This window comes from Typopeltis vanoorti, chromosome 13 (assembly GCF_054136105.1).
Source record: "Typopeltis vanoorti isolate ZY-2024b chromosome 13, IOZ_Tvanoo_1.0, whole genome shotgun sequence".
Classification (NCBI taxonomy): Eukaryota; Metazoa; Arthropoda; class Arachnida; order Uropygi; family Thelyphonidae; genus Typopeltis; species Typopeltis vanoorti.
In genome coordinates, this window is record NC_143561.1 from 53407667 (window position 1) to 53432918 (window position 25252).

Here is a 25252-nt window from a genome sequence, read left to right on the forward strand (position 1 = left end):
CTCAAAAGAAAAGCTTGACGGAGTACAATCAAGATCAGCAAAATTATTATAGGTGCAGTCTCGTTCACAAATAATTTAAAAGCTCAACAAGAGTGTGGGCTTCATATACTAGGATAGAAGAAAACTCTCCACAATTAAATTCATTAACAGAATCAGGAGCCAACAACAGGATCACATTTCAACTCTGGAATTTCGATTCCTGGACATGAAAATCTAGACCAAAGAGATCATCCACTTTACAATATGATCATGAAATTAGAAAACAGATTGACTTAGAGTACCTGTCGATTGAAATAAGCAAAGAGCCATTCTTTTCCACTATACTATCAAAAAACACAATGATTAACTTAAATCTTCTAGAACTTTGTTCAAAAAACGATTCACAGCATGAAACTAAAAGGACTTGACACTATACATCACTTAAATAATCTAAACCATGCCACTGCCTAAACTGAAGGATCATCTGATGAAGTATTTAACCAAGGTAGATCAGGGGTTTTTCTAACCCTACTTGGAGGTGAGGAAATGCAAATCAAAACTACAGCTGGCAAAATAGCTTCAAACTTCACTTGTGAGTTAACTGCCATACAAACAGCTCTCAAGTTCTATCTCTCTAATCCAGTAATAGACACAATAGACAGAATAACAAACAACACAAATGCATACAGTTCATGATTGAGATTGAAAAACAGAACACACTTCCGTTTCTAGATACACTTGTCACAACGTCTTCCTTCTGGCAGTCTTTCTTTCACTGTTTACTGAAAACAGACACATACTGGCCAATATATACACAAACTCCTACCAACACAAAAACTAGGTGTCATTAATACTCTAAAAAACTGGGCTTTGAAGATCTGCTCCAATAAACAAGCACTGAAAGACGAATTTAAAGTTATCAGCAACTTTTCTAAAAAATGGTTACAGCCAAAACACTATTAACAAAATTCTCTACAAAATCTCAATAAAAAACAAAGATAAACCAGACTACAATAAAACTATAAGCATTCCTTACAATAAAGGGACATCAGATAAAATATACAGAATACTACAGAAATACAACCTCGACACCATCTTTAAACCTCCTGCAAAATTAAAAAGCTTACTCAACTCATCCAAAGACCCACTCCCTCTGCTGGCCCACCTGGAGTATACTATATTTATTGCACCTGTAATCTACCATATATATAGGGGAAACAGGATGGACAATTCCTATTAGACAAGAGGAACATAAATGACACATTAAATATAATAACTATGGTGAAGCTGGCCTTTCTGATCATGCCCTGAACACTTTACATAGAATTTAAATACCAGTTGTTTACATCGCACCAAAACCTGGTATGTATGAATGTAAATTTAAGCAAGTCTGCGAGACTCTTATCAACCACCCCAATCTGAACAATAATGATGGTCTAAAAATCCCAAGCATATGGAAGGCACATATTCTACCCATGGAACCTTTCTCTCTAAGAGTTAAGTATAAACAGGACTGTAGCTATCCAGAATCTTAAATTTAATATAACAAATGTCATCTTAAAAATAGGACATCATTGTTACTGTAAGAAATCTATCTACATGAAAAAATGTTTCTCTTATGTTATCTTAAATAGAATTTAGCTTTGATGTAGTTTCTAAATAATTAATTAATTTTTAATTTTATCTGTAATTTTTTTTTTTCACTAGAGGTCATGCCAGTAGAATAACTGCCAATCAAATAATTGTTTCTTTAGCATACTGTGTGAAATGTAACTCAGCTTGTCCTTGTATATACTCCAGATGATGACCTTACTATGAAGGTCAAAACATCGGGAAATTATAAATGAAGGAACCATCTACAGTGATTCAAAATCTGCACTTCAGGCATTACAAAATAGAAAAACAAAACTCACAGGAAATTCATGAATAACTAACAACTTTAAATTTGAAGAATAAGAACTGTACACTGCAATGGATACCAGCCCATGTAAATATTGAAGGTAATGAGAGAGCAGACAGACTAGCCAAAGAAGCAAGATACTTCAAAAATTACACCCACTATCACTAATTGATACTAAATCTGTTGCAAAAATAAGATTTGTAAAACAAACTATTAAGAAGAAGAATGAAATCAGTAAAATTAATGAAAATAGAGAAATAACCACAATTATCACCAGACTAAGGATGGAACATTTTAAAGGCATGAAAATTCATCCGGATGGTACTAGAAGCTATGAAATATGCTAGAACTGTCCAGGAGTTGAACTAACACCTGCCCATCTCTTCTTGTCTAGCAATTGCCACTGCTCTACAGAAAATTGACAATGATGCTGTAGGAAAAGCTCTACTCCATCAAAGTTCAAGAGATTGCCAAAGCAGTTCTATGGGCCCATGGTCATATCTAGAAGCTCTTCAATGGATTCGACGACAACAACATGTAAAACCTATTGTACACAGTAAGTGTGCTGCCAAAAAGAAAGGAACCTGTTGATGTCTTGTTCTTTATTATTTATTTATATATATATGTTTTTCTGAACATCTAGAGGTTGTAGCACTTGGATTAATTACGTGCACACTTCTCAAACATAACTATTAAATGATAATATTTGTGAAATTGCATGGATCTTACATTTTTTTTTTAATTTCTTATATTTATCAGGTATATAAATTTCAATAATATTACATAAGATAAATAACCTACTTAATAAAATCTTCTTGCTTTAAGCTTTAGCTTATTGGATCTACAAATATTGCAATGCAGATGTCTATCCTTCCACCAACTGAACTTTTTTGTAATTAGCTTTTAATCTCTTGCTAGTTTAATTATTCTGTTTTGGATCCATCTTCTTTTTATTTATCCATTTGTTACATGGTTTTAATTAACATTCTTCATAAATCTTTCATTTTTTATTATTATAACTAAACAGAAAAATACTAGAACAAGTAATAAAATTTAAATACCAAAGAATTTATCTAACTATGAATGAAAATATAACACAACAAAGTAACAGAGCAATCTCTGAAGGTGTATAAAATGTCAAGACCTTCAAATTCGACCATATGGAAAATAAAAAAATAAAAATAATATAAATCAGCAATCTGAACCAATACTGCTTTCTACATGTGAAATAAGAATAGAAATTACAAAGATAAACACTACATGCAAAATGAAAACACTAAGAAAAATAATTAATAAAACAAAGCTAATTTGATAGAAAACTTATTAAAATACATTTCAAAATTCAATCACTTTTATGGCACTTGCAACACAGTTACAATTATTAGAAAAATGCATTCACAAAATAAAATTATTAATTCTTGTAAATCATCATCAAATTCCTGACATGTACCCTCAAGGGGGGGTGTACAGGATATGGTAGTACTACATGAAAAATTTTCATCATTACTAACTTCCTATCTACAATTTTCCTCCAAATCAGTCAGTCACTTGTCAAGACTCCAATATTATCATTATCAGATCTTATATTTCTATCATCTAAGGCACATGGTACTGTATCAATCCACCTATATCTTGGTCTTCTTCTGGGTCATTTTCCTGCCAACCTGGCAGAGAACACTACTTTTGCTAATCTTTCCTCACCCACTCTGTTTAAGTGACCATACCACCTGAGATTAGCTCTGCTAATGCATTCCTGGATGCCGACAATGTCAAGTTCTTTCCTAATATCCTCGTTTTTAATATGATATTGCCATTGATGCCATCTGTTTGCACCTCTAATCTTTCTCAGGACACTCATATCTGCAGGTTCTAGTCTTTGGTCAAGTGTTTCACTTCTGATCCAGCTCTCAGATCCATAAGTTAAAACTGGTTTGAACACTGTCTTGTATACAGCTAATTTAGTGTTCCGACTAATTTCTCTCTTATTCCATATGAATTTATTCAATTGACTTTCTACCATACCAGCTTTATTGATTCTGTTGTCTATTTCCATATTTAATTTACCATCTTCACTAAAAATCGTGCTTAAGTAGCTGAAATGTTTTACTTGTTCCACAGGTTCCCCGTTCACAAAACAGTTGACATTTTCAACAATTCTACCTATATTCATTGTCTTTGTCTTTTTAATGCTCACCTTCATACCATATCTATTACAACAGTTATTCAATTTAATCAGAGATGCTTGCAAACTTGTAGCGGATTTATTCAGAAGTATAACATCGTCTGCATAAAGCAAAGAGCTGACATTAACATTTCTAATTCTGATATCATGTTTAATACCACTTTCCTTCATAATCTGATCCATATAGATAATGAATAACAGAGGGGATAATGTACATCCTTGTCTCGCACCAGATTTAATATTAAACCATCTTCCTGTACTTCCTTCAATTCTAACTGCTGACTTACACCTCAAATACAGACTAAGTATTGCTTGATATAATGCCCCATTGACACCATAAAACTGTAGCGTATTGAATAGCTTCTCTCTTGGCACCTTGTCATATGCCTTTTCCAGATCGACAAAACTTAAATACAGATCTTTGTTATATTCCCATGCTTACTCAACTATTTGTCGAAAAGTGAAGATCTGATCCTGACAGCCTCTATTTGGCATGAATCCAGCTTATTCTTCACCAAGCTTTTCTTCCACAATTCTTCTCAACCGTTTCTCAAGTATGCTTGCATAGATCTTGTCAGGAACACTCAGTATGGAAATAACTCTGTAATTCTCACATCAAGTTTTATTTCCCTTTTTATATATGGGTACTATTAGAGCTCTACTCCAATCATTGGGAATTCGTCCCTCTGTCCAGGCTTTCTGAACTATGCAGTGCAGCCACTGTAAGACTTTTATACCACCATACTTCAGCATTTCTACTCTAATATCATCTACTCCTGCTGCCTTCCACATTTCAAGCCTTTGATGGCTTTTTCTACTTCAAGTATGGATATGTATTCCTGACTATATGCCTGTTGTGTGTTTTTTACCACTGTGCTATCACTGCTTGTTTCATTTAGCAATTTTTCGTAGTAATTACTCCATATTTCAAGGATATCTTTTTCTCCTGTTTTCATGTAACCTTTATCATCTCTAACTTCTTTCACAGCACTCTTTCCTCCATTTCTAAGCTTCTTCAACAACCTCCAGAATATCTGACCACCTTCTTCATATTTATTTTCTATGTTCTTGCCAAAGTCCTCCCATGACTTCTGTTTAGCTAGTTTTACATGGTGTTTAGCATTCTTACATTTGTCTCTGTATTCTCTAAGAGCATAAGCTGACTTATTTGCCATGAACTTTTGATATGCTTTCTTCTTTTCCTTCACTGCCTCTTTAACTTCCTGTGTCCACCATGGAGTTCTGATTTTTCTATTCTTGCAGACAACCCCACCACATGCCTCTCTGGCTGAATCAATCAGGGTTTTCTTCAAGGCTTGCCACTGAATCTCCAAGGTTTGGTTTCTGTTCTCAAACTCTTTCATTTTTTCTTCAATAATCTTTGTATATTTTAGTCTACAGTTCACATCTGAGAGCTGCTCAACTTTTATTCGCTTTAAAACTTTCTTACATGTTATTCTTTTCAATATGAAATTCAATTTTATCCTGCTCAAGACTAAATAGTGATCGCTTCCAATTTCAAATCCTCTGTACACTCGGATGTCATGCACCAGGGAGAAAACATCACTATCAACAAACATAGTCAATGAGACCTTTCTTATTCCTTGCCTCTTCTCTCCATGTGAATTTGTGCACATTTTTATGTTGGAACATGGTGTGAGTAATAATCAGTCACATGACCTGAGCAGAATTCCAAAAGGTATTTGCCATTATTATTGGATTTGCTCTTTTCTCCAAATTTTCCCAAAATATTTTTGTATGCGTGACAATCATTTCCTACTCTGCTATTTAGATCCCCAACAAGGACCAACTTTTCCTTTTTCATTGTGTCAGTTGCTTTTTCTAAAGCATCAAAAAATTCCTCCACTTCTACCTTAGTAGAATCTTCTGTGGGACCATAGGCACAAATAAGTCTCATTGTCCAATTCCCCATTCTGATATTTTCAAGAAGATTAGCCTCGTATTTAGTGTTGAATACTATGGCTACTCCTCCTTTTCCTTGATTGTCATTGCCTGAATATAACATTTTGTATTTATTGCTCAGAAAGATCTCACCAGTTTTTGTCTTTTTTGTTTCAGTCACCCCTATTATGTCTTTGCTAGCTCCATTTCTTTGCCATTCAGCCTTCTTATGTTGATAATACCGATCTTTAACTCTGGTGATGTTGAGTTGGGGTGTGCTTTCAGATTTGTTCCAGTAGCTGATTTTTTGCTGTTCGCCCTGGTTCCCTGGCGAAAACAACGGGGGGGGGGGGGGGGTCTTGTTTAACTGGGCAATGCCCCAGCCAGCATGAAATTTTGTCATGTTGTACCATCATTTTCTATATTGGTTTAAGCCAATAAGAATACAATTTGGTCAACTAAATCCCAAATTGTCAGCCCATCCTTGTTCGTTCAGTATCCAGGTAGATACCTAACAGGGTGCACCACGAGAAGGTGAGGATTGGACTTAAAGGTTATGTGGAGGTCTCCTCTCAGTTATACAGCTTTGACCCTTAAGCACCCCATTCTTGTAAATAGGTGTTTCTAATAAACATTACAAAATGGGAATACCTTTGCAAAAAACAATACTCTAAATATTGCTAGCATATATGTGAAGACATTGAATTTATAGGACTCTTTAAAGTTAGAAGCAGAATTGTGTGTGTGTGTGTGTGTGTGTGTGTGTGTGTGAGCGAGATAATCAAGCAAAAACCAATCAAAGAATGGCCTTTAAATCCATGCAAAAGATGACCTTTTGCTTGGATGCCGAGCAAAAGATCCATTAAATAAGATCTAAAACTTTTTATAAGTTTTAGCAAAACATTTTAACATGGTCTTTACAACAAAATTTCCCAAGATTTTAAAAGTGATATGAATCAATCTCTCATGTATGTTTCATAAAAATTGTCATATTGGCATTCACTAAAATTCAATAAAAATTTTGTTAAAGCAATAAATAAGGTTTATTAATTTGAGGAACAGGCTTCCAAGATGATTAAATCAAAGAAGGCATTTTGTTCAGTCCTGAAATCACAAAAACGAATAAAGATGATTGCAAGAGAATACTGATAATTTCTCAGAAAATGAAAAGTAGTCTGAAAAAGTATACTGATAAAGTTATCAATAGAAATGGAATCTGGTGGTGCTGATAGCTTACTGCTGGACTTTAACCAGAGATGCTACAGACGTCTATAAATGCCAAGCAAAACATCCATTAAAATTAAATCTGTAAACTTTCATAAAAAATTTAATCCTTTTGGATTTCACCTCACTAGTTTTATGCTAGCGAGGGGAATCAAGCACCTCCTAATACTTGTTTTTAATTACCTTGTCAAAAGGATCAAATGTAATATTTGCACAAAACATTAGATTTTTCCTTCCTGTAATGTAAAGTATGCACATCATTTGAATTGCAACAGATTAAAAGACATATTTCGGTGATTACACCACATTTTTTTATTATTATTCAGTTCTATAAAACACTGAAATAATAGTTCCCGACAAGTTTCATAAATCGTAGGATTTACATCTTCAGGGGTAAATAGTATAACTTAAAGTTTAAACAAGAGAATTAATAAATACAAATCATAACCGTCTGGCTATTCATAAAACTCAAATAACAGAATGCAGATATATAACGTTATTTACGTTGAACAATACTGGACGATGTCACGTGTGCTTGTTCTCGTTCATACAGTCCGAGCTCAGATTGAGGTAGATTTTTTATTAGAGCTGACCACACTTGATGGAGAATTAAACCTTGATTTTTATTGCATTGGGTTGGGTTTTTTAGCATATTAGCAGCTTCTTTAAATTTTCTTATATAACCGTTGTTTTCTATGTATGACATCGGCGTTTTTTGCCAGAGTATATCGTGTCCAGTGGAAGTGGTATGGAAAGCAAGACCCGTTTTTTGTTCTCTTTTGTATTGTACGGCTTTTTGGTGTTCAGCCATGCGTATTTCTCCAGATCTTCCTGTCTGTCCTACGTAGCAAATCCCGAAAGAGCAACGGATTTTGTAGACTCCTGGTTTTTTAAGAGGATGATGAGGTGGTTTTGGTGGATGTAGGAAGGAAGGCTACTTTTATGTTGTGTTTGTTCATTAATTTGGCTAGCTTGTCTGTAACAGTTTTGATATAAGGAAGCGAGATTGCGTTTTTGTAATCCTGTTTTATTGTGTTGGTAGTTGGAGGCATTTTAAGGATTCTCTTGATGGTTTTTGTTTCATATCCATTCTGTTGGAGGATTTGTGTTAAGTATTTTAGTTCTTCATTACATTTTTCTTGTGTGCTGGAGATATTGTATGCTCTGTCTCGAAGAGTTTTAATTAAGCTTATTTTTTGTGAAGGATGGTGGTGTGAGGTTGCATTTAGAAATCTTCCAGTGTTTGTAGGCTTCCTATATACTGAGAAGGAGAGTTTACTTTCTTCACTAACTTCTAATAGAATATCCAGAAAAGGAAGTTTTTTATTTTTTTCTTGTTCTAAAGTGAATTTTATGGTGTTGTGCAAATTGTTGAGATAATCTTTGAAATTGATAAGTTCATCTGTTGTTCCACTGAATATGATGAAAATATCGTCCACATAGCGTAGCCATATTTTTGGTTTTTTATGGTAATTCTTAAGAGCATTGTTTTCAAATTTTTCCATAAATAGGTTTGCTAATACCGGTGATAATGATGAACCCATGGCCAGCCCTTCTTTTTGCTCCCAGAGTCTATCTTTATAGGTGAAAAAAGTATTGTTTATACAATGTTTAAAAAGATTCAAGATGTCCGGAGGGAAGAGGTCTTCTAGGAGATTCAAAATTTCTTGTCTCGGGACGTTTGTAAACAAGCTGATAATGTCGAGACTTGCTAAGATGTCTGTTGGACCAATATGTATATCTTTCACTTTTTCTATGAAATGTTTACTATTTTTTATGAAGGAAGATGTTTCTCCTATATGTTGTGAGATCATGTTGGTGAGGTATTTCGCCAAGTTGGAAGTCGGTGAATCTCTTCCATCTACTATTGGTCTTAACGGTATATCTGTCTTGTGGATCTTTGGAACACCATATATTCTTGGTATCAAAGGATGTTTTGATTGCAAGCATTTTTTAAGTTCTTCCGTCCAGAGAGGCACTTTTTTTATTAATCGTTTGTTTTTTTGTGTGTAGGCCAAGTCGGGTCTCTGTCTATGGGTTTGTAGGTGTTGGTATCTTCCAGGAGACTTTTCATTTTGTTATCATATTCTGTAGCATTTAAAACGACAGTTGCATTGCCTTTATCCGCTTTTATTATGACAATATTTTTATCATCCTTTAAATTTTTAAGGCAAACGTATTCATTGTGAGGTAGGTTCCTACAAGGTAATCTGCTTTTTAATAGTAAAGCTGTACTTTCTAAACGGATAAGATCTGCTGTGTTGTCTGGTAGATTTCTAATTCCTTTTTCTATTTGTGCTATGATATCAATTTTTGGAAGGAAACGTGGGGTTAAGGCAAGTTAAAACCCTTGAGTAAAAGATTATTCTCCTCTTTTTTTTTTTTTTTTTTTTGTCGGGAACTATTATTTCAGTGTTTTATAGAACTGAGTAATAATAAAAAAATGTATCCGAAATATATCTTTTGAACCAATTAGCCACAGAAGTTTATGCCTGCAATTGCAACAGATTAGTTATAGCTGTTGAGGTGTCAAACTTTTTTTTGGGCATGAAGGTGTCAAATTACAAATGAGAAGCAATTGGTAACATTGTAATTTATATCTAAAATTGGGGGGACAGATAATAACTTGTACAAATACAGAAAAATTGCATATTATTGGATTCACTAAAACATTTTATTAAAATATATCAAATATTAACTCTAGAGTAACAACTCACTACTGCTACTTTGTTATATCGAATACCTATATCAATTATTAGATGGTTTGAACTGTATGATTTTTTCTTTTTCTTAAATTTAAACGCTTTTTCTAATCATGTGAAATCCTAGTTCCAGTGTTTTCTTCACTTTCAAACACAGGAAAAAATATGCCCACAACGCATTATGCCAATGCAAAAGAAATGAGATCTAAAATAGAAGAAACAAAAAATTTGGTGGCTAACTGGTACACATGCACTAAGGTCTTTCTTTGATAGTTTTATTAAAATACAGCTGACTCTCTCACTATAGCAAACTCATAGGGACCATAGGAATGTTTATTATAACGAATACTTTGCTACAGTGAATTTCTTTTCAACATTGAACTGTATGCTGCTTTAATAGAAACTTGCCAATAGGTTTCAATAAGTTTTTTCTACAGAAGTTTTTACTACAATGAGAATCAACTATATTTTTAAACCAATTTCTGATACTTCATGAAAGGTAGATTTGGCACATTTTTAGGGTGTATTCTCAAACATCTGATCAACAGTAACAGATCGCACCAAAATTTATGGCAAATAACTGCACTGGACATAAATCTGCAAGAGAAGCATTATACAACAGTAAGATTTTTAATCTGATAAAATATGACTTTACCCGCAACTCCAAACATCAATGGCAGGTCCATATCTCTCTTCCCCAAGTAGTAACTCTGGTGGACGATACCAAAGTGTAATTACTTTGTTAGTATAAGGTCTTGTTTTATCTTCTGAACTGTATAATCGGGCTAATCCAAAATCTGCCAACTTGATCTGACCCCTAGATTAAATAAATATATATATATATACACACATACATACATCATAATACTAATGACATAAAAATTACATATTTATTAATTTTCATATATTACTTTTCAATACTCAATTATTAATCAAATTGAGAGAGAGAGAGAAAGCTGCATTCAAAATTAATATTTATTGGTGATCACATATCACTTGAAATCATTTTGAAATTATTTTCCGTTGGGGGTGATAGATGATTTACACCACCTAGTGAGACCCACTACTCTACTTACTAGAGGTATGAAATGGCTTAAAAAAGCATTTTGGTCTTTAAAGTAGCTCTCAAATTATCCATTTTGATAAGCCTATGATTATCAATCCTAAAATTTAATAAATAGTTAAAATAATTTTAGATAATGAAATAATTATTATTATACTGTAACTCTTCCTATACTACATCATACCAGAAGGTGGTCTCCCTCAGTCTAGACATGGGGAGTTCTATGCGGTGCTAGGCAAATTAAAATTTTTGTAAATAGCCAGCAAAAAACTGTACTCTTAAAGAGCCACAGGAAAAATTATATACTTAAATTATATAGTGTTAATGAATCATATGAAGAAACCAAACATATATGAATGAAAAATTATTTCTCTCCATATTATTTCATAAACATCCAAATATCTGAAAGGCACTTGATGAAAATCAATTTAAAAAATTGGACCACACAATATAAAAAATAATAAAATTAAATAACAACATACAATTTAAAATCAAGCTTATGGCAGAATTGGTGATCACACAGATCTACAGCCAAAAAAATACTTCTCCATGTACTGACTGCAGACAGTTTGTGGGATTGCAGAGTCTTGCACTCGGTGTATGCTAGCCTGCAATGTTTGTGTTTAAAAATCGGACTTCAGAAGGGTCAAATGAAAACCTGCTGGTTTCTGGCTGGCAAGTCTTCTGGTAACTTGTTAAGGCTATTGAGTGAACTTCTGCCCCTTTAATGCTTACATCTCTTTCTCAGGCATGCACATCTAAATAGCACCGTGGTAATATTACCCAATGACAGGACTGACCATTTGGCACTGGCCTTCTCCTCCAACTCTTATACCAATAACCAAGGAAAACCACTTTCTATTATATCACAAACAGCTCAAAAAGCCACATCTGATCTTACCCATCTTATATTGCTTATACAAGCCGTTATATTTGTCTAACATCTATACAAAAGAAATACAATAATCCTACATGAAGCCCATTTCTGAAAAGGGAGAGAACAGTCATCCATCAGACTAATTTCTAACAATATCTTCACCATAACTCCCTTGCAAACAGTGGAGAATATCAATAAAGAGCCAGCTTATGTTCAACCTCAGCCCATCAATTAATCTGTGATCACTGTATAAATTCTGCCACTCATGCTCCACAGCAGATTTCTTTCAAACTTAATCTATCCCTGGACAAAAGACATAAAAAAGGTATGGAAAAATTCATGTATTTCTGAAAGATCTGGAATAGACATCACCTTACCAAGTAGGTACCTGGTAAGGTAAAGCTGCCATCAATATATTCAAGTGAGTGAAAATGAAAGATATAATATTGGTGGGTTGAGCATCCATGCAGTACAAGAAAAAGTCTGCTTATGCTGACAAAAATGGAAAAATTCATGTATTTCTGAACAGATCTGCCATAGACGTCACCTTACCAAGTAGGTACCTTCTGATTCCAAACATAATCAAACAGTAAAACTACCATCAACATTCCTTAATTTTTTTAAACCAAGTTCCTTAATTTTTTTCAAAGTTGACTAAACAAAAATTTAGCCAGGCAGTACATTGGAGAATCAATACAATCAGCTATTAGGAATAAAGAAAATGTTTTCTGTGTGCGCTTTGAAAAGCCATAAGTTCATAGAGCTCTGGATGATGAATATGTAAGAGGAATGCACTTTGCTAATAACTTGTTTACTCAATGGGTTTTTTAATGGCAATCTGCTATCTGTAATATAATGATTATAGTGTAAGTGGATCTATCCGTAAACAAAGTAGTGAGTTCCAGTTTTGTGTTCATCAATACCATGATATTACCTTCGTATGATCTCATTATAACAACATCATTGTTAAGATAATTGAGAACTAAGATAATTCTGCAAAGTGCAGTCTCTTAGATGAGTTTAATAACATAAAAACCATCAATGGATACTTATAATCTAATGGAGACATATAACCTAACACCAACAGATCTCGGATAATTATCAACCCTCAATGAGTTATTAGCAAAATGCATTCCTCTTACAGAGAGCATGGTGTTTGACATTCTGAGAAGTAAACATATGCTCACTACAGCTTTTAGATAAAATGAATTATATCTACATACTGCGTCAAGTTCACTATTAAATGAGAACCAAACAATTATGTTTATATCCACTTAATAACACACATGCCTGGTGCCATTCAATTTTCAATCTAAGGAAGCTTACATTTACAGGTGAGAACATCCAACTGTCCTGTGTCTCATTCATCACAGAATATAGGCAGTATCAAAACACTAATGACCCAAGCTCACTCTTTCCATTCTGCAAAGTGCAATCTCTTAGATGAGTTTAATAACATAAAAATCATCATGAGTGCCAATGGATACATATAACCTAACACCAACATATCTCAGATAATTATCAAGCCTCAATTAGACCTTGATCAGATGTTAAGAGTTACTATACAAGTGTGGTCTGAAAAGTACTCGGCCAAACAATGAAAAAATGAATTTATCATTTCAAATCTCATCCATAGTAATAAATTGATGCACAAAATCAGTTTTATTCTTGTTAAACTGCATAGTGGTGTCCTGTCCTGAATTAACCCTTTTTTCCCTACAAGTACAGTGCCATGTTGACTCGCCAGTCATCCAATACCATATCATGCACTTGATCAATGATTTCTGGTGTTATTACACTTTTTGGATGTCCTTCGCATGGATCATCTTCAAGGCTGGTACAGATATGTTTAAACTCAGCAGCCCATTTCTTAATTGTCGAAAACAAAGGAGATGAGTGCCCATAAACTTTTATGACCTTAGAATGAGTTTCTTTTGGCGTTAAACCTTCTTTTACAAAGAATTTTACAACCACACGATACTCAATTTTATCCATTTCAAGAGATACGGACAACACTTTTACTTCAGACAGCTGTATAAAACAAACTACTTGATAGAATGACTTGCAATTTCACATGGATACTTATGACAGATGTACCAACTTTGAAAAAAAAAAATAAAAATCTTGCCGATAGTGTTGCCATCTATGGTCGAGGCCAAGAACTTTTCAGATCACCTTCGTACATTATCTTGGAGGAGCATTAGAGTAGAATGCACAAGTTCTTCAGAAATACAATCTACATACTACCTTCAAGAGTGTCATCCTTTCTCCCTACTACTACCAAGAATAGCTTATCTCCCAATCTAGATGCCTTGCTCCTGTTTCCTGCCTATTTTTTGACCAATCAACTGAAGTTAAAATTAAAGAACACGAGAATTACATCAAATATCTTTTACATCCTATGCCATCAACAGTAGACATAGAATTCAATGGAACCAAATGAAGACACTTCACATTCCAAATATTAACTATTCAGACTGTAATACTGATTACCATAATTTGACACTATTTCTAAAGTTTTTATATATAATCTTTTTGCATTAGATGTTGGCCAATGTTCATTGGTTCTTTTAAATTCTAATTGTGTCTTGCACACAGAGTTGTGACCATGACTTAAGCTATAAACACAAAGTGTGAAGTGTGTTTAACCGTTTAAATGTTTTACCATTCCTTAGTGCACTGTCTCTGAAGATGTTCTTGTAACAAGTGGTAAAAAAAAATGAAAAAATATAAGTGATGTGTTAAACCATTATTCATATTTTATTATGTTTGACATACCTTTTAAATATAAACCCCCAAATAAGAGAGCTGCAAAACCTACAGCACAACAATGGAGTGGGGTGGGGGAGCATGTGTTTAAGGAGAAAGAAGGAGCCTACTGACATGTTCTTTCAAATAACTGAAGAGTGTAATCATTAGTAAAAACTAAGTGGGGAGAAGACTGTTAAAAAACAGATAGATGGAATGAAAAAGGAAGACTAGAAGTTGGTTTCATATACTTGAAGCCAGACAATAAATGAATATTGACCAGCTTGTGATTGTTTACAGGTATAAAGGAATGTGACAGCTAAGAGTTAAGAGGAATGGTGCTCATAAAAATATCTATAAAGGAGGCACAAGGTAGACACAGTATGTCTGTAAGAAAGTGACAGGAATGAACATGTGAGAGAATGATCATCAATTAGCCTTCTGGATATTATTAAGTAATTTTAGGAAGGATTTGGTGTTACACCTGAAATGTGAGAACAATATTCTAAGAATTTGGGAAATCTGGGATTTATGCAGTATTACGAGTATAGGCTTAAAAATAACTATTTTTTTTAAGTAACCAATCTTATGCTTAACATATTAAATTTTGAATAACTGAAGAGTGTAATCATTAGTAAAAACTAGTGGGGAAAAGACTGTTAAAAAACAGATAAAAAGAAGTAAATTGCTTAAAAGTAGTAAATTTTTTCATATTAAGTAGCAAAGCAGAACTGCATAGCTCTGACAATTTTATTAGACAAAATTACTAGAAATAGTTGCTTGTATGTGGGTCAAGGATTAAAACAAGAATATGACTATGTTAAATATAATATACTTTTTAACCCATCAGTAAAACTTTCTACAATTTAATACGTCATTTGATGCATTGTATCCATTTTTCCTGTAGGAAGTGTCTGATGGTTTTTCTTTCAGTGATGGATACCCCTGTCCTAATTATTTTGACAAGTGGGTTTTCAATGAGTGGGATTACTTTAGGAGTTATATTAGGAGTAACACCATAATAGGTGGGACAACTGATACACCCAAAGAGAAGCATTCATAATCATAAAGTTCTGGTATGCTGAAATTATTGGATAGCAGGATAGACATACAGGATTTGTGTAGCGTTTGATATTTTTTTTAATTGCTACTACAAGCACAAGTGTGCCTTTCATGACAGTTGTTGTGGTTGCTAGCTTCCTCTTTGCATCTCAATATGAGACATTTTGCTCAGTTTTTATCTTTTGTATTTCTTTATCATCCTTCCGCTTTTGGCATGCATGGGAATAGGTTGATTGGTCTCCCTCTTAATTGACACATTTAGGTTTCTTTGATGAATAAGTTTTATTATCATGCTCTTTACTAACACTACAGTGGGAACATATGGTAAAGCCACAACAGACAGTTTGGACATGTCCAAAACTGCCTATCATGGCATTTTGCAACATTTCTTGACATTTAAAGCACTTAGTGGATTATGGATGTAGAGCATAACAGGACAGTAGGGGGAGGGGATCCTGCTTTTACTAAAGTTAGAAATTTGAGTATGTTAAAAGCAAGAATGATATTCCTATCAGAATCAGACAACTATCTCTATGGATAAGGGTGCATCTTATACCTGCACTCATTGATTAAGCTCTGAACATATCTCTTGTCTAGACTCTAGAACAGCGGTTCCCAACCCTATGCCTGCGGGCACCATGGCACCCGTCGACCAATTTGTGTGTGCCTGCCGCTGTTCAACCATGTGCCGTATAGTTTGAAATAATCACGCAACAATTCATGGCATGCTATATGACGCATGCGTTAATGACACATGATGAGTATTAAACGCATACAATGTAAAGTAGACGCGCATTCGAAATTGTTCATTTCAGTTTAAGACCTGGAATATCATCATATTCTCCTAATTATGAAGCACTGGCCAATGAAATGCAATGCCAAAGATCACACTAACTTACATTATTTAAATTTTTATATGATGTAAACTTTTAAGTAATAAAACATTTGATTATAATGTAAACTTTGTATGTATTCATTTAACAAAAGAATTCAAAAAATTTGCTTGAAAAAATAGATGGTGCCCGTCGCCCTATCAGTATTTTAGAATGTGCTCTAGGAAACAAAAAGGTTGGAAACCCCCTGCTCTAGAACATGAAAGAGATCCCATTCTGATATAACTCTAGGATAGCTGAGCATTTTTGAGTGTTACTGTAACTGATAAGCTTCCCACTGATGCATCCAGTAGTTTTCTGAGTTTCTTGAGATTTGTAGAATCTCCCAAAAAGTCAATTTTCTAACTGTTTTGAGAGATCCAGTCAAACTGTCTAAAATCTTTTGAATAATGAAAGGTGACATTTTACTTATTGGCTTTTCACCTGTTGCACAGATGAAGAGAAATACAGGTATATTTATATGTGTGTTAAATATCTTCTATTTTTTTTTCTGTTATAAAATGATATATCTACAATATTCTGTACTTAGTTGGGCCTTATGAAGGCTCCTGGAAAGTCTGAGTGATTAAGGATTCATGATCAAAAGGATTTCTTCTGACTCAACACCAAAGATTCTCAACCCATCACAGAGCAACACATGAATGCCCACTTTCCAACAAGTAATAAATGCACTTGGAAATGGAACACCCATGTTATCATAGTCACTATACCAGCACTGAAGTAAGCCTCAGGCCCTATTCACTGACAAGGGGGTAGGATACTTACTGCTGACCACCCTTGCAAGCAAGACCAATCACCATTCTGATCCTGGCCAGACCATCCAAGACTGCCCATATTGCTGAAGCAGGGGTCAAAGTAATGCAAGACTACCAGGATCCTATTTTTGGGTGTCCACACGTTGCACAGCATGGCAGCAAGGAATTGGGTCTAGAATCCAAATCCCTGCTGCTGTGAAAAGATAAAAAACTCACAAGTCAAGTTAAGAATATGGGAAGAAAAAAATACGAAAAAAAAGGAAAAATAAAAACATCAAGTACCATCACTGGGAGGGTCCCTCAAACACGAACAGGTGTTCCACATAGAGGGATCAGAAGATGACAATTCAGTTGACTGATGACCACTCACTCTCTCACACTCTTCAGCTAATGTCTCACAAATGGTCAGTTTCAGAATGGTGTCTCTCTTCTACAGATATTTCCACAGGCACTGTTCAGAATGACTAGCATCCATCATGCCATTTCATCTAAACCCACAATAACACGAGCAACAACTACTCAACATCCGTTTACAGTTGAATTGCTGACTCAACGAACCTACTACTCCCATTTATCTATCATTCCATCTATCAATTACGTGGGACAGCCTTCCCCATGAAGTATTCTCTAAACCTTACAATTTCCAGCTCTTCAAGAACAATATTAACAAATTACTTTGCTCTTGACAGCATTTATTTACATTTATTTGCATTGCCCTTGAGGACTCTCATGGGTGAGAATGACAAAACAATAAAATAATTATAATAAAATAAACTGGGTTGCATAATTCTTCTGGAAATTCAGCATTTTTAAATTCTCACAAACAGTTGTCAAGACATCTTAATTTTTTTAACAATTCTGATCATTTGAACTTGTAAAATTACAATTTTTGGCTTTATTTATTAAGTAGACACTTCATTGTGCATAATGTGTAGGTTAATAGTTGTGCATTATGGAAAATTATGGAGACAACTATCATGTTAAAGAAAAACTTTACTTTAATATAAACGAAAATGAACACTCAATGTTTAGAACTTCATATCAAGGTCATCATCTGGAGCATACATATATACAGAGAAAAACAAGCTGTACTGCAATCTACATGGCTTGCTAAAGTTACTGACCAACCATTACAACAATTATTGACCTGACCTCTGGTGGGGAAAAAAAAACTTTACTACATCAAAGCTAGAATCCTATTATTATCTATTAGGTTACAAAATTAAATTGGGCTGGAGAGCAACATGTTTATATATATATAATATATATATATATATATATAAACTGTGATTATATATATAAATTTCAACCAATTGGTATGGAACAGTTTCCAATAAAAGCTGAAAATTGCTTAAAGTCCTAAAGTATGCTAGATACTAAGTAGGCTGAATATGTGGCCATCCAAATTCTTGGAATTTTTATGCCACCAATATTGTTGAGATTAGGGTAGTTAATCAGAATTTCACAGGCTAATTTTAAATTTTCTTTCATACCAGGTTTTTGTATGATAAGAGCAGGTAATATTCCAATCTATTTGGTGTAGGGTGTTGAGGGCATAATCTGAGAGGCCTGCTTCACCAAAATTGTTATATTTAATGTGTCTTTTGTGTACTTTTTATGTATAGACACATTAAATATAACAATTTTGGTGAAGCAGGCCTCTCAGATCACGCTCTCAACACCTTACACCAAATTGATTGGAAAAGTACCTGCTCTTATCATACAAAAACCTGGTATGAAAGAAAATTTAAAGAAGCCTGTGAAATTCTGATTAACCACCCTAATCTCAACAATAATGGTGGATAAAAATTCCAAGAATTTGGATGGCACATATTCAGACTACTTAATATGTAGTATACTTTAGGACTATAAGCAATTTTCAGCTTTCATTGGAAAGCATTCCATACTGTTGGATCGAAATTTCTTCTCCTTTGTGTTTACTAGCTGTTGGTTGACTCTTCATCCAAACATAAAGAAAATTTTTTTTATACTGCACCACTCTATGTTCATGCATGAGCAACGTTGAGGAATCAACCATCAACCAATCTATATTATTACTAACTTAATTTTAGGCCTTTATTATATAAGGTTCCCGCTAAGATTCGAAATATCATAATGAGCGGTGCAATGAAAGAAATCAGGCAAACACTAGATTGAACTTAAATAAAAACATTTAATGCGGTGTCACATAAATTTACATCAAAGCAAAGATTTCTAGTAAGGAAAATATAGTTAAACAATAATTAAGTTTTCATTGAGATACAAGCAAACTACTCAGCTGAGTATAATAATTATGATTAGAACTCATGCATACAGATTCTATTCTTATTATCAAGGATTCCTATCACAACTCCACTCTGATCAAAGAGTTATTATTCAATATAGTTTAAATATCAACTCAGTTTAACTATTCAGAACAGTTATAAAATATAAACCATCAGACATTCATTTGAAGATTTCAAAGTTCTATCAACCTAGCAGAATAGTTCACAGAAATTTCAGTTTCCAATATTACATTAAGTTTTCTTACAACAGGCTTCTCTATATCACACTTTTAGTCTTGAACCATTAATCCAAATGGTACAATATTTGGCATGTCAAGAGGGAAATGTCTCACCACATCACATTCGATCTTGAATAGTTAAATACAGCAACAAGGATTAAATTATGTTCGCCAGATATAAGTTTGCTACTTCACACTAGGCATAGAAAAGATAATCTTACCGGCATAAGCAGTATAGCTACTTCACATCGAGAATCCTATGAACACACCTAAATTCTTGTTGACTTTCACTTTGAGACTTCACAAACTTAAAGTAATCTTCTGTTTCCGTAACTGATTAATAGACTCGGGAGAATATATCCTTTTGCACTGGTTCAATTTAACTTCCAATTTCTTTCTTTTCTTATTCTCCCTTGTCTTGCATTATTCCACTGCAAGGGGATAGGAAATTATAATAGAATTAAAACTCCGAAAAAGGTAAGTCAAAGCGCAAAGCAATTCCCAGTCCTTCCTATTCCGTCACGCCACGTCAATCGGCCACCTCCCTTCTTGCTTCCTGCTTTTCCGCTTCTCTATATTCCTTCTCCCTTTCTCGTTGTGTCCCTGGCTCTTATTTCTTCTCTCTTACTAGTCAAGCTCGCGTTTCTTTTCCAGCCAAAATCTGGTTCTTCATGAGCTAAAAATATATTTAGCTCATATCGAACTGGCCTTGTGCATAGTATACAGCAACTCATGCTAAGGCACGTGCTAGGAAAAATTTGCATATAATTTCTCACAACAGCCAATCAAGTGTTATCTTAAGGAATTTCCTGAATACATTAAAATTGCACATATTACAGTTTTTAACATTATATTAAAGAAATTAAATTCACAAAATAAATGACATTTTAATACACAGCTTTTCATAACTGTAATTTATCCCAAAAATATATAAATAAATAAGTATTAATTAACATAACTTGAAAGAAATTACAAAAATAGCATATTACAAGCATGAGCCTATTAGTTTAAAAAAAACAAATTTTGCTCAGGGAATGGTAGATTATGTTAGATTCTAAATGAGGTATTAATAAATTCCAATTCTGTTCATTCAGAATCCAACAATACCAATTAGTTGAAATTTATATGTATTATCACAGTTTTTTACATTTATACATATATATATAAACATGTTGCTCTCCAGCCAAATTTAATTTTGTAACCTAATAGATAATAATAGGACTCTAGCTTTGATGTAGTAAAGGGTTTTTTTTTTTTTTTTCACCAGAGGTCAGGCCAATAATTGTTGTAAGTTAGTCAGTAACTTTAGCAAACATGTAGATTGTAGTGCACCTTATTTCTCTGTATATCTGTGTATGCTCCAGATGATGACCTTGATATGAAGTTCGAAACATCGAGTATTCATTTTGGTTTATATTAAACTAAAGTTTTCCTCTAACATGGTAGTTGTCTCCATAATTTTCCATGATGTATTCTGATCGCAATGTAAGCATGAAAGAAAGAATTAATAGCTGTGCCTTTGAGAGGAGTTAACATTGCAATCGCATTGCAGAAATTATGATTTAAACATTTAAAGGTATATGCTATGTTTTTAGAAGTTTTTAAACTGTTTAAAATGTTGAATTATAAGATCAAAAAACATTACATTATTATTTAGAAGAGAAATGAAATCAATTATTCTAGTATGCTGTATAAAAGTGATATAAAATAACTGTACTTTTATCAGAATCACACACACACACACACACACACACACACACACACACACACACACACACACACACACACACACACACACACACACACACACACACACAGAGAGAGAATTGAAATTGCAGAAGACTGATCTCTTCATCCATTTCGCATGAGGTGACTGTGTATTCAACGCTCTGAAAAAAATTCAACTTATTTCAAACTTAATAGCATAGTCAACTTAACAATCCATGTTTTTAATTCACAACTAAGTCAAAACATATTATACATCATTTCCTCCACATTGTTAATTATCATTTAATCATCATTACTTCACTTTAGATATTAGTATAACAAAATTTGAACTTAAGTAATCAGGAGAGAAGTTCATATAAACACAACTATACAGTACTTTGTGAATGGTAGGGGAGAATGCAATGGATTTTAACTTGATCTATATAGTTATAATATATTATACCTATATATTAACTTTGCAAACAAAATGTTAAGGAAATATGAAGCCTAATAACGTATATCTGTAATTAGGCTGATTGCAAAGAAATTGTCATTAATGAAATCAGTCAGTCTGAAAAGAAACTGCATAATAAAGAGAAAGAAAAACATACTTGTTATTCATAAGTATATTTGAACACTTGATATCGCGGTGAAGAAAATTTTTATGATGACAATAACTCAGTCCATCAAGAAGCTGTTTCATGAATGATGCAATATGCTGTTCTGTAAAATCAACCAATTCTGACTCCAGTAAGCCCATAAGATCATGATCCATATATTCAAACACTAAGTAAAAGGCACCTAAAAGACAATACAAACAAATGGAAAAATATATTTATATAAACATTTATATAACTAAGAAACAATATTTAAAACTGTATTGTATGTGGTCAACAGCAATCAATATGCAAAGACAATTTTTACACACACACACACACACACACACACACACACACACACACACACACACACACAAAATTCTACTTTTAAAACCAAATTAAATAATATAAACTGTTTGTTTCTTCTGAAACATGATAGCATGAAAAGGTTAGTGAACTAAAATTTCATTAAAAAGCAACAGGGTTTATATATTTCAATGTCAACATTAGTAATATACTGTTAGTTGATATGATATGTGAAGAAGAAAAAACAGAAAAAGAAAGAAAGCTGCTCTATTATCACAATGGCATCATGATAGTAATTACACTGAAACAGAAAATACAACAACAATAAAAAAAAAAATAACACTGATTTCCAAACATGAAAAACACGGAAAACAGGTCGATCTTTCTACAGATTGGATTCAACTTGTTGATATACAGTTGAATGGTAATATAAGATCCTGAAAGGTTGCTGTAAGATAACTGCATCCAACATGATTCAGGATAACATTTATAACAGGTAAGACAGCTGTTGTTGAGATAATTGTGGGTCTGTTTGGCGTGTGGATATTATCTTTGTTTTTCCTGTCCGACCAACAGGATAACATTTATGACAAGTAAAACAATTTGCTGTTAAGATAATCTGTTTGGGGACAGGAAGCAGAAGAATTCCTTGTTTTGTCTCTAGAGCTTGATATCTTAAATAAAAAACCAAAAAGAAAACAAAGACGAGGTAAATGCAAAAAATAGTTATTAATAAATAACATCAGAAATAATCAGATTATTATTATACATGCTCTACCAGGGAGTCCAAGGACTTCTCTTTGAACACATTCACCATTCAAAACATTTGCTGCCATGAAAGGAATTTGAATCTCACATGCTTCATGGCCATCTGCTTTCTAGTTGTACTCTCTAAGCCATAGTCGGGGACATTCCAGTTTCAGAGGATGATCCGTGAGCTCTGCTGCACCAGCAATTAGCTGTGATATCTCACTTGTATCTCTCTTCTTATCTGTCTATTCCTTTGAAGACCACAATTTATTCTCAATAGCTGGTCTGTGTGAAATTACACAGACCAGCTATTATTTTCATTATCCACCTCTGGATCGTTTGCAACTGTCTTTCCATATCTTTGACAGGTGACCATATCTGTGTACAGCAATCCAGATGTGGTCTTATCAAAGCCTTGTAAAGGAGTGAATAACTGCCTTTTTTCCTTAAAGTTTGGGGCCACATAGCTAACATAGAAGATAAGAGTACTGTTTGAATTATATACTTAACAGACATGCAGCTAATGAGTCCTTGAATTCCAATGACGTCCTATTTGTAGCTTCAGAAGTAAAAAGATTGCTTATTGATCAAAATGACAAATGTAATAAGCATTAGTAGAGTCCATAATATTTAATATACACTAATTTTACATTTATCTGTTCAAATAACCAAGACTTCTCAAAAATGCACTAAATCATACATTAAATTATCTATACCTGCAGTTAAAAGACAAATCAATTTCCCAATGCAACCAAACAATTCAGAAATTGCTGCAATACATTCCCAACCTTCATGATATCACAGCACAAAATTTGCAACCTCAAATGGTGTACAGGAATAAATAAGATACGAAAATAAAATGAAACTCAATGAAAGTTAACAGTATTTTATGCATGGTCAAATATAGTAAGCTATGTAAGTTCTCTGTTAAAATAAGTCAATATAAAATCCACATAAAATCAACTGATCAAGGTAATTTTAGGTGGGAGATGAATTTCATCATCCACCACCCTGCTTACTGGAGGCCTGAAGCTGTTTGAAAATGTTCCACACTTCGTAGATAGAGCAGGATTTCCAGACTAGGTAAAAAATTAATAAAAAATAAATCAAAATAGAGGGGAAAAATCCTTAGTCCAGCCATGGGAACCACATAAAAGTAATTCTTTCTCTTACCAAGAAAATCATCATTTCCAATTTGCATGTAGTATGCATAGTCTTAGAAAGAACATTATAATAATGCAATCAACTTATTCTCCATACCAGGAAATCCCAACTTGAATCCCACACTACTTCTGTGTGCTGAGTGCATTCTTTTTACTTCATCTGTAAACATTAATTCCTGATGAACAGTCAACTTTCACTATAGCACACTTGCCGGGAACACAGATAAGCAGTTTGTTAAAGTGAGTAGTTTGCTATGGCAAAATAATTTGTTATATTTTCGAAGAGTAGCAATTTGTTGTCTTTGGGAATACTTTATAGGGAAGGCTTTTCCACAGAACTGAGAAGGATGGAATAAAAGATGACTGGGAATAGCAGGTTTGGTGAGTCAGCAGTTCAAATGTGAAAGGATGTTGGACAGTTGTTGCTCCTCTTCCTGTAAATTTAGAAGGAAATAGGAGACATGATGCTGGTTCTGATGAAAAGCATCACAGATATATCTGTAAAGGATGCACAATGTGAAAACTAACCATCTATGATGCAGTGGCTGCAGAGTGGCTATGAGAGAGGATTTTTCAACCAACCAAACCACTCTCTTCTGAACAGCATCAAGAATTTTTAAAGAGGTCTTAGGTGCACCACTTCAAATATGGGAGTAGTATTCCAAGGTTGGGTGGATTTGAGATTTGTATTTGATTTTTAAATTCTGAATTAGATTTTTTTTTTTTAATTCAGTTTATTTATCATGTTATTCTTATGCATGTTATTATTTTTATTAAACACTTCAGGACTTGCAAGTGATTTTTTTTAATGAAAAACATGCCTGCTTACTGTTGTTTATACTTATGATTTTATTTAGTACAGTAAACTCTTGATTTAACGGACTATTAGGGGCTAAGGGTTTCCATAAAATTGAAAGTCCATTAAATCATGAATCTT

At 33.6% G+C, this 25252-nt stretch overlaps 1 protein-coding gene across 2 annotated transcripts in view; it reads right to left on the reverse strand.

Moving 5' to 3' along the window:
- Positions 1–25252, reverse strand: part of Cdk12 (Cyclin-dependent kinase 12) — a 585582-nt gene that overhangs the window by 487243 nt on the left and 73087 nt on the right. For both annotated transcript variants that reach the window (XM_090402548.1, XM_090402547.1), the window contains exons 5-6: positions 22109–22298; positions 10545–10706 (exon numbers count right to left, since the gene is read on the reverse strand). In XM_090402548.1, the coding sequence (XP_090258674.1) occupies positions 10545–10706; positions 22109–22298 (352 nt within the window). The remainder of the gene's footprint in view (positions 1–10544; positions 10707–22108; positions 22299–25252) is intronic.